The 11,137-nt window shown below is 41.0% G+C and overlaps 1 protein-coding gene across 6 annotated transcripts in view; it reads left to right on the top strand.

Annotated features, from left to right (window-relative positions):
- The first annotated feature begins 2,877 nt into the window (after positions 1-2,877).
- PTPN21 (protein tyrosine phosphatase non-receptor type 21) overlaps positions 2,878-11,137 on the top strand; it is a 44,971-nt gene continuing 36,711 nt past the window's right edge. For 2 of the 6 annotated variants that reach the window (XM_075103668.1, XM_075103673.1), the window contains exons 1-2: positions 2,878-3,325; positions 6,946-7,319. In XM_075103668.1, coding sequence (XP_074959769.1) covers positions 7,140-7,319 — 180 coding nt within the window. In that variant the 5' untranslated portion in view covers positions 2,878-3,325; positions 6,946-7,139. Of the gene's footprint in view, positions 3,326-4,697; positions 4,914-5,956; positions 6,197-6,945; positions 7,320-11,137 lie in introns of those variants that run through there. The other 4 variants (XM_075103669.1, XM_075103670.1, XM_075103672.1 and 1 more) reach the window with 4 other exon arrangements.

Genomic DNA, 11,137 nt, shown 5'->3' with positions numbered 1-11,137 from the left:
CAGTACAGGTTAGTTTAATTACAACATTCCATTTTAACCTTCAAAAGACACACTTCGCTCTGTGAAGCGTTTCAAATAAGGAGCTCATTGCTTGAAGTTCAGCACTGCATTATGTATAGGAAAACTGCCTCTTCTAATAGGAAAATTCTATAGCCTTAATCAGTTATTTAGTAGAACATGATTCAACATTTTACAGTGCTTCGTAAGTAAAAATGAAACTTGCAAACATGAAAATTCAGGCTTCGAGCATGTAATAGACATATTGTATGCTCATTCTTCTAGCACCTCCCATTCTCTCCACTACCATCAAGAAATACATAATCATGCATAAAGACCCAGCTACCTCTTGCTCTTTCACAAATAAGAAATGGAGTTATGAAAAAACAAGGCAGCTCCAGACTCTGAGCCAAAACCCAGAAGTGCTGACCAAAGTAAATTTGTTCAGAGAACAGCTTTGAGTCACATGCAGAGTCTGAGGTATTGTGACTTTTCAGCTCACAAAGTCTCTATTTTGCACAGCTAGTGAGTAAATCAAGATATTTTTCCATGTGACTTCTTCATTGTTTCAGCATCCTGGGAATGCCCCTTTAACTAGCAGTTTTTTAATTATCCTGCCTGTGTTTTTATCACAAATGGAAAACTCTCTGCTAGGCTTGAGTGGGTTATAAACGCACACCGCTTTTCTGCCTGGAGGGTGACTGATTCAGCTTCCCTGTCTGGCTCACTTCCAACTCTCTGTCTCACCATTAGTCAATGCAAAGACCTGATGCTGGACAGAGTTGCCAGAATCCGAACAAGGTGAATACTTGCATCAGCCTTCAACCTGTTGGCCGATACACTCAACTGCAATCTCATATTTGGACCAGGATGGAAAAAAAATCAAAACTGTCCCAGAAGGGAAGATGTCAGTAAGAACAGAACAGGTTTATCCCTGTTCCGCTATGGGTGGGCAGCATTCAACCCAACGGGCAGAAACTTTTCTTTGTACTTAGAGAACATGGGCTGCAACGTGCAGCTGTAGGGTGTTAGCCTTTTCCTCCCAAAATCTTCAACAAGAGCGAAAAGAACAGCAAAAGATGAGGGTGTTTCTACCCGTGCCTGTCATGAGCATTGGCCAGGGGTGAGAGGGGAGAAGCAGAAGCACAGTATAGTGCCTCAAGGCAATCGCTCTCTGTCTTACTGATGTGTCTTTATCCGAGTTCATCACATGCTCACAGACGCCTTTGTCTCTTTGTCCTTTATTTATTAGAGTTGATAGTTGGAGCAAAGCAGGTAATGGAGAGCTGATGAGGCAAAAATGAGGTAGGGCAAAATGGAAAACGTGCAGAAAACCACAAAGATAGGATACAAACTGGGGTTATAGGAAGCAGAAGAAATAAAATGTAATTCAGGAATAAAAGTTTTGAGAGCTTCAAAAGCAGAAAATGTAAGTTGCAGAGGAGCATATTGACAGTGTCCTAGCTGTCTCTTTTAGGAAGAAGTGTTGTCTTTAATGTAAATGTGAAGAAAGAAAATGCAGCAAGGACTAACTACAGAAAGTAAGGAAAGTCTGATAAACGCAACTTCTAGGCAGGGAACCAGGCAGGAAATGGGTTTGATCAAGATTTAGAATAGGAAATGTAAGAGATAAGAGAATTGAGACTTTGTTTCCAGTATGAATTGTTTAGAAATAGGAGGGGTTGCCTCTGTTACCCTGAATTTTCATGGCTTGGATTTGTCATGCATTGTATCAGTCAGCTTTCTCCAGCAAGTAACCGTAGTTCTGGCCTGTAGCAGAATCCATTAGAAAAGGGTACCCATTTAGGTTAGTTCAAAGTTAGTTTATTTTACTCAATATAAAATTCCCCTGAATGAGGTGGGTTTTTTTGGTTTTTTTTTGGCTTATGGGCTGTTCATCGTAGCTATGGCTGATGTATGGAGGAGAAAAAAAAGATATATTCCCCTGATCTGAGGGAAGACCACTGTATCTAAGAGGAATAACTCAGAAGAATTCACCATAGTACAAAGTTACCTACATATTTCAGCTGAGATTAGTGTCCTCCTGAGTACCATGCTATTTGCATAGTAGATCTGCAGGTTAGACCTGCTCAGACAGTAGCATGTTTATGCGCTTTACATTACCAAAGCACTTTCTAAGTTTTACACTTATGAGTCAGTGTTCACATACTCACTTTACCTTTTTCCTCATCCCTGACCCATTTCAAGTTTGTACATACTTTTGCCTGGCTCACGCAATTTGGAGAGCCATAAAATTCCAAATTGCATACAATCACTGAGTGCACATGCCTGCAAGCACACACACAGAGGTCTCCATATATTTGTGGGACAGGAGCGCAGCCCCTTATATGATGTTTACATTGGTTAAACATTATGACTTAATTGTTATGCCTTTCATGCTTGCTAAGACAGTTGCTATTAAGGGCATAATTTCCACTGACACCTTTAGGAGTTCTAAGCCCAGACAAGGGCTGAAAGATCAGTCTTTAGTCTGCATTTTCTTGCTGTGTGTATTACTAACAGCTGAAGGTTTCAAGGACCTTTGTTTTTAGCTGCAGACATAAACGCATAGGTCATTCGGTATGAAACATACAGATTCAACCTTGAAAATACTTCCATGCTGGGTGAAAATAAGACCAACAGAATTTTTGGTAAGAGATTTCCCTTAACTGGAAAGGCTTAAAATAAATGATCATATGATTAAAAAAAGCAAGGATTGCCTGCTATTAGTTGTAACCCCTATTTCTGTAATGCCCCTGTAGCCAGAGAGCAGCTGTTCATTGCTGACATTCTCCCTGCCAGGCATTCCAACTCTCTGAGGTAATGGGCTACAAGCATACGGGCCTTCGCTTTAATTCTTTCAGCGTATCCTTCCGCATGGATAGAGCGAGGGGAACGCCTCCAGGAAAAGAAATTAAATGCACACACACAGAGGCACACAGAGACAGGCGATTTGAAAATATTCCTGAGAAAGCAATTTGTGCTTATGCAGCACAGCGTCACATGAAAGAGGCTGCCTGAAGAGCGGGCTGGCACAGGGTTATTTTGCTGTAATATTTTCTTCCACCCCCAGCTCTTTACCCAGTGGAATGATATCCAGAGCAAGTTTTTTGAGACAGGAAGTGAGGAATGTTTTCACTATGAGTGATCTGAGAAGAAGGTGGGTTAGCCGAGATAGCAGCTGTTTCGGACAAGAGGAACACAGTAAGTCAGTTCCCAAGGAGTACAGATGAGATGGCTCCAGGAGAAAAAGTCTTGGAGCGCTGTGGGTTTTTTTCAGCTACACGTATGTGAAAGGAGACTTGGTGTCTTTGGATTGCTGCACAAGGTAAGGGAAAAACAGCAGGCACAGTAAAATCATAGCGGTGATCTCTGCTGTGTACCACATGACTGTGGAGTTCCAAGCATTTACTTTTTGAAAAGTAAAGGCTGTAGAACTGTGCTGCTGAAGGTAGGGGAGGTTTGAGGTGTGCGCTTACTGCTGCTCTTTCAGTCCAAGAGTCGTGTCAAAGATTAACTAGTAAAAGAAGGGGAGGGTGGAGTATTCTGATTATTTTGGCTCCCCAAATATTTCTGAAATAAATATATCTATTTTAAGCATTTGAAATTATAGGAACCCTTCTTCACCATCATATATTGCTGTTTTATTTCGCACGGTGTCATTCATACTGGCTGTTTACAAAATCTTTGTAAGGTAAAACACTAATTATTGAGGGGGGAGTGAGAGGTGTAGGTAAAAGGGAAAGATACCACAGTGCTCAGTAATCGTGCGTCACGGCCATGTTACTGAAATTCTAACATAACATTTTTGAAACTACATGTTTGTGTTGAAATATAAATGCACAAAGTTTGGCCACTGGAGACATTTTTAGCTGTTGCTTGAAAATTCCAGGCTCGCTAAATAAAGGCTTGTTATTGTAGAGGCCGTCAATTGATTTGTAACTCCTGGCATTATAGTTTCTTTTTGCTAACATAGCTTTATAACAATGCAGGTATGTCCAAATTTCAAGTAATGCAGAAGGCAAATGTGAGGGCACCTAGCATTGCAGAATGCACAGCTGCTGAATAAGAACAGCACAGCTGTGTTCGCAAGAAGTATACATGGCTAGCAGTAGAAGTTACTGAATGATACCTCAGTGTTATTCATCAAACTTGCCGTTATTCTACAATATTTATTATGTGTCAGAATTTTTTTTTTCAGTTGGTCTTTTGTGACATGGACTGGAAGTTAGTTACTTAAGTTTTCCTTGTTATAAATGTGTTTCAGAAGTAATGAAGATTATGTCAGACATGTACTGAGTTAAAATGAAATCATTTAGGGTAAATGCTCAGTAGAACAATAAATGCAAACAACAGATCATAACCTGAAGAATGCTCCTGGCATGTTCTGAAAACTCTGCTCTAAACCTCCTTCCTATGCTTGCATTGTTACCTGTCTGCACAGCGAAACAACTGGAAGTCTGAGATTGCCTAATGTCAGAAGGAGATGGTTTGGGAATTTCACCTGTTAGGTCTGCCTCTGGTTAGTGATCTTTTTTTCCCCATGCCCTTAGAGTACATTTCTAAGGGCCTGATGGGAGCATAAAAGTTTGAAAGTCTTTCATATTTAGTGGTACTACATAAAAACTGAGATTAAAACGGTACTGCACATCTGACTGCCGCTTTCAAAAAGATGAGTAAGTTGGTCTCTCTCATTGCAGTAGCACCGAAGAAAGTGCGTAACTGTGCAAAGAATGTATTGGAAAATGGGCCCCGGGGACGCGAGCTGAGGTCAGTCAGCCAAAAGTTACTCTGCCAGGAATAAACCCAGTGTGAGATTCTGCTGGCAGTGGGCAGGAAACTAAAAGCTTCATGTCTGTACAGCATTCCCTGCATGCTGCTCCAGGGGGGCAGGATTTGGAGGATCAAAGTGCAGGGTGAGTAATAAAGTAAGGAGTCCCCATGTATCCCTAAATTTTTCAGGGAAACCTGTTGCTATCAGTAGTTATTTATTCTGCAGCTGCACCCAAAAATAAACTAGTTGGTGTTAGGGTTAGGGGTATTTTTATTTATTTAAGATTTTAGGAGTTATCTGTTGAGGATGGGATTGTCTAGGATGGTGGAACTGCTTCCAGCGTATTAGAAACATGGTCATGAAATATGCTTGCGGTCATTCTTTGGAGTAGGGTTGCAAAGATGTAATTGAGGAAAAATGCCGTGCTGCCTCCTCTTTCTCCCTGTTTTAGGCCTTCAGCGTCTTCCCGCCTCCCTTTCCGCCTTGCACGCTGCTTACAAGGGAGTAGGGAGTCTGCTGTGAGGTTTTCAACAGAGAGTTTGTGGTTGTTTTGAGTAACATTAAATTTCTGGGTATGCATATGAATGTACAAGTAGTACTTGGCTTCATATTTGTTTATCGTTATACCTTTGAGTTTAAAAACAGGTGCGCTGGGAAGACTACTTATTTCGATTCCCTCACTCCACATAAATTAATGTCTTCGCGTTATTCCTGTCTGGTGATTCTAAGAGTCTTCAGAAATCAAATTACGCCTTTTAAAAAACGTGCTACCAATACACGCCGGCCTGAAAAAACCGTGGGCGGTTGCTTTCTTTCTCCTCTCAGGCGGCGCGGCGCGGCGCTGCCACTAGAGGTCCGCGGGCCGCGCTCCCCGCGCCCACAGCGGCTAACAATGGCAGGAGGAAGCCTAGCTCTACCTCGGGCAGGGCCCGCGGCCCGCGGCGCGGCAGGGCAAGGCCGGGCAGACGCCGGGTCTCGCTGCGGCCCGGGGCGGGCGGGGCCGCCGCCTCCCCCCAGCAGCTCGGCCCCGCGCTGGCGGCGCGGCGGGTCCCCGCTCCCGAGGGTGCGAGATCGTATCGCATCGCATCGCCGCCGGCCCGGGGGCGCGTCGCTGTGAGGGAGGCGGTGCAGCCCCCGCCCCGAGGCGAGCGTGGCTTTAACTCCGGCGTGGGACGCGCCTTCGCTGGCCCGGCGCCCAGCCGCGCTGCGGCGACTGCCCTCAGCACGGGTGCTGCTGCGGGAAGCAGCCCTTTACTTAGCGGATGGGGTTTTTTTTGCATGTCGTACTGCAAAACAGCACTCGTAAGAGTGACGAGTTCCGTAGGTTGGGGTGCGTGCGGTAGGAAAACACTCGAGAGGGGAGGAAGGTGAACCTGGCATGTTACGGAGCCAACGGGAGAGGAGGCGTGAGGGTGTTTGCAGAAGGTGGGGAAATGGGTGGCTGCTGGGAATAAGTACGTCGTTCAAGGAAAAAATGAAAAAATAAATGGTTCTCGGAATTCACATACTCTTTTGGTGAGGCAAAGGGTAGCCTGAAACACACGGCAGTTCAGCGTAAGGAATGCTGGTGCGTCTAGCTGTAATTCAGGGAAAACTAGAGAATAGGATTTTACTTGTTTGGTAGGAAATGGTTTAAGGTGTGAGCTTTAATGCCTCTCTTCCTGCCTCTTTCTTTTTTTTTTTTTTTTCTTAATCGTTTATAGGGTTTGGTTTTTTGTTTAATCCAACAGATAGCGGCTGAGGCTGCATGGAGCTCTGAAAAACAAGCCAGATTTGCTTGAAAAACAAGCTTGATTTGCTCTTAAACAAAAGTTTTATATTAGAAATACCTTAGGCACCTGGGACTTCACTGAGGTATTTCATTTAAATACTGATTCAACTTAGAAACACTTCTGTTAAGGTATTGCAGCCACATTTGATTAAGACTCATTATTCACTTGCGAGTTTAAAAAAATCAATTTGCCAAAGACTGGTGTCATCTGTGGAAAAACCAGAAACTCCAGTGCTTATTTCATTATTTGAATGCACAACAGCTCTGCATTTTGGAAAATTAGGCTGATTATTCATATTTTTTAAAAAATGTATATGTTATTTTTCCCATGTTACCATTCCTCTTTCAGTCAAAGTATTTCTGATTCTTGTATTTATTCTCTTTCTCTTTTGGTCCTTACTAGGATTCCAGTGGATGCCCCTTCTACTTGTCTCTTGGTGGAAAACTTGCTTGTCTTTAATGGATACTGCTGCTGCTGGCTGATCTCTGGAGACTTTACAGCTCCTTACCTTCTGAGAGGAGACAGCTGCTTGTTTCCTCTCAAGTGCCCTGTGGTAGTAGCTTTTTATCAGTAACCATCTGTGGGGGAAAAAGAAGATGCCTCTACCTTTTGGGTTAAAATTGAAACGAACTCGACGTTACACAGTATCCAGCAAGAGTTGCTTGGTGGCTCGTATCCAACTACTCAACAATGAATTTGTGGAGTTCACGCTCTCGGTGGAAAGCACGGGCCAGGAAAGTCTGGAAGCAGTGGCTCAGAGGCTGGAATTGCGGGAGGTAAGCAAACTGTGGAGCAAAGGAGTGATTTTTGTCCCTGATGCTAGGTGATCTTTGTGGTGAATCCTTGCCATTGGGGGCGACCAGTTTATTTACTGGAGCAGCTATCTTGTGTTCCCCTTGTTTCTTCACCTTCTGGTCTTGATGGGGACTTGGATTGCTCCAAAGGAGTTGCAAGACTTCTGTTACAGAGCTAGGGAATGCCCAAGGGGAGAACATGTGAGAAGTGGCAGTGAGTAGAAGCTCAGAGTGATAAACAAAGTGACTTTTTTAAAACCTGACAATGCTGAAAATGCTGTTTAAAAAAAACCCACAAAGCAACAAAAAAAATTTCTGCATGAGCAATGTGGTTAAGAATTACTGCAAGATTGAGACAACTTTTAGCTAATTATATGAAAGAGTGTGTTATTTGTCTGCATGTATTTTTTTTCTGACAGATTAGTGCTGTGAAAAGAACCTAAAGCACAAAATGTGATAAGTGTACCAGTGACCAACTATTTGTATTGCTTGTTCAAATACCACAAACATGTTTGCAGAGAGTCTTGGAGCAAGCATATTGTCATTTAGATTGAGCTAGCCTCATGAGGAAACATGGTTTGCAGTAGTTGAATTTGTATATGTCTGTGTAACCTGCCTTCTCCCCAAAAATTTCCTTGATATTTTGAAGGATCCTTTTGCAACTGAAATTTACTCTTCTCCCACACATTTAGTGATTATTCATACACCTGTACTGAGGGAATTCCTTCTGAAATGCTGAGGTGCGAAACGTAGTTTCTAGAAATCTACATAGATTACCAACATATGAACCAGTGTAATTTTTCTATAATTTTGTTGAACACAGGTGGATTTGATTGCAGTGGTTGAATGCCCTTGATCCCGTGTAGACTGACATTTCCCACTAGAGTCTCAAAAAGTTTAGTCATTGTGCAAAGTGACAGCGTGCGCGCTTTTGGGGGGCAGGAGAGAGAGAGCTTAGCGTTGCTAACCTTGGTCTGAAAAAGATACTTTTGCTCTGTTATGTGGTCTCCATATAATGGCATTTTGAATACAGGATTCAAATACAGGATGAAAGCCCTAGACTGGAGGTAACTAAAATAAGAGTAATCATGAAAATAATTGTTGTCTAATAACTATGATTTTTTTAAGATGTTATATTTTCATTGTCAAGCAATGGCAACTGCTTATAACTTTGCTCAGTTATTGATCAAATACATTTAGGACTCAATCCTGCAAACAATTATTACTGTACACGGCATGCATTGTATAGAATTTCCTTCTGAGAAACGCTACAGTATAGTCAGTTGTTTTTAGAAATATTTTTTTTCCTGTTTGGAGAAAAATAAATAAATGAAATAGACGTGAATCTGTTAATCTCTAAGTGTTTGTTTTCAATCCCAATATGCATTCTTGTAGATTCTCCAAATATTTTTTTTTAGTGTATAGTTACTTTGGAAAAATGCAATTCTGTGCAACAGGATGACTTTTTTTTATCTGGCTCCTTCTAGTAAAAGGAGAATCTAACTATCCTTGTAGCCTTAGTGCTTAATTAGAACACATCACGTATCATATATTTAGAATTCAGTTATTGTTGTGTGAATGGGATTTGTCAGTTTTATTTATCCACATTCAGATGTCACTGCTAAGTGAACAGAAGGTAAAGAATTTTAGCTGCATTTGGCTTGCAAAACCAAAAGCAAAGGCTTTGTTTTCCTGAATGATGACTGCTAGCTTTTATTGAACTAGTCACAGAGTGTTGGAGATGCAGTTTTTTCAGCTATTCTTCATTATCTCTTTCTCTGGAGCTACTCCTAAAAATCTGTTAAAAAAAAAAAAAAAAGAGAAAGATGGCAATTCCCTCAATTAAGAGTCATATATTAGACTAAGGGAGTTGACAGTACGCTATTGAACTCTGAGCAGATTCCTTCAGTCATGCATTCTTGCATGGATTATTTTGGCAGGAAAATGTGTTGCAATAAAAGGGAATGGAAAATAGGGATATAAATTACTTTCCAGAGCTTGCATTCAAAAAATGTTGTTCTGCCTTTAAATAGTCAGATTTGCCAAGCAGATACAGGATCATTCCTGACTGCTTGCTTCATAGAAAGCTTTCAGAAAGAAAAATTTGCTCAGCGCCTTGCTTAAATCTGCAAAAACAACATTAGTCCTTGATACTGTATAATACTAAGTACTTTCTCTAAGACGTTGCATGTTGTTAATGCCCTAAGGACCCTTAAAGCATGAGTGTGAATTTAAAGTCTTAAACATGAAAGTATGACTGTTTATTTGAATACTGAGACTTAACGCAGTCATGAAAACCAAGGCATCAGTTTTGGATTACCGTATATGGGCTACACAGTTATGACATGTCGTTCCCATGCACCTTCAAAATGGTTTGTTGCAGGAGGTGTGAAGGGAATCTCTACCTTTTTGCACATTGAATGGTAAAATTTGTATATATCTCTTTCTCTCTGGTGTCGTCTGCAATTACTGAATTTGGACATGAACAGCCTATTATTAATACTGTGCCATCTTTTGAGATATTTGTTTTAACAGATCTTTATGTAAATGAGTAGTCTTCAAATTATGCTTTTTGTGGCTAAACACTGGTTTTCTTTCAGTTTTCTGATTAGTACTTCTCAATTTCCAAGTGGTATACTAGTATGCACAAATAGTGTTTACGAATTCTTAAGTATGTTGACAATTTTATTTTTTTTTTTACTGAATGGTAGACTTTACAGAGAAGTGAAATGAATGCATTAAACTAAGAAGAACATCTTCTGGTATTCCCAGAATGTGACTCTTCAGCAACAGAGATGTAATCCAGCTCTCTTAAGCTGAGGAACTGGGGAAAGAAGCCAAAGGGAACAGGGAACATAAGTTACTTACCCTTTATAGCGCAGCCTGTCTTTTATCCTGTGAGAGAACTATAACCAAACTTGGTTTATGCAAAACACTGTATTTGTTGCAGAAAACCGTTCTGGAATTGCAAGTTTTGAAAAAATGCTGAGAGATCTGGTTGTTAACTACCTTAAAAAGTATACGCAACACTGCTCGTCTTGCATCTAGGGCATAAGTATCCAAATGAAATACTTGAAAATATAGAAATGGCTTTTTAAAAATGTTAATAGAGCTAGATAACTATAAGACGTTTGGCAGGTTTTATGACTGATTTACCTCTATTGCTGGATCTTCTTTTATTTCTGTTTTCTAATAACACTTCTAAACTAGGATGAAGGGGTAAATTCTGCCTCTGTGTACCAGCAGAGTCTGACTTAACTGCAGATACATGGTAGAGATTTGGGCGCAAGTACGTGAAGTCATGGTAGGGAACTTCTGTGGAGAGTATGTGTTGCGCATATGCAAGTTCCTGTGTTTGTTTTGGATATGAATAGGAAAGAAGGAATCAAGGTTATCTGGATCCTGAATAACTTTGAAGTTGCAAAATAGTGCTTCAGAAATGCTTGAACTATGCTGTAAAACTTTGCTCTGAATTCTAAAATATCAGCTCTTGTTTGGAGAAAACACACAAAACCCCCTTTAATTCAGTGTGGTGGTTTCTTAAATTTGTGCTTTGCACACATAAAGAGTGTTTTTAAAATAAGACCAAGTGCAACCATGAATATTCTTACATTTATATGTATCAGTAAACATTGGCAAATAGAAGTTGGGCCAAGTCATGGCAGAGCGGTCACTAACGTAATTATATTCACGCCTTGTGTCAGTCTGACAAAATTTTAGCTAAAGCTTGGAGAAATAAGAGAAGCAGTGCTCATAGTTGAACTGCTATGGTTGCCTCTCCGAACCAAGTTTTCCTTAAA

Source organism: Phalacrocorax aristotelis, chromosome 9 (genome assembly GCF_949628215.1).
Source record: "Phalacrocorax aristotelis chromosome 9, bGulAri2.1, whole genome shotgun sequence".
Classification (NCBI taxonomy): Eukaryota; Metazoa; Chordata; class Aves; order Suliformes; family Phalacrocoracidae; genus Phalacrocorax; species Phalacrocorax aristotelis.
Note: the sequence above shows the minus strand (reverse complement) of the source record. Positions and strands in the feature narration are given on the sequence as shown.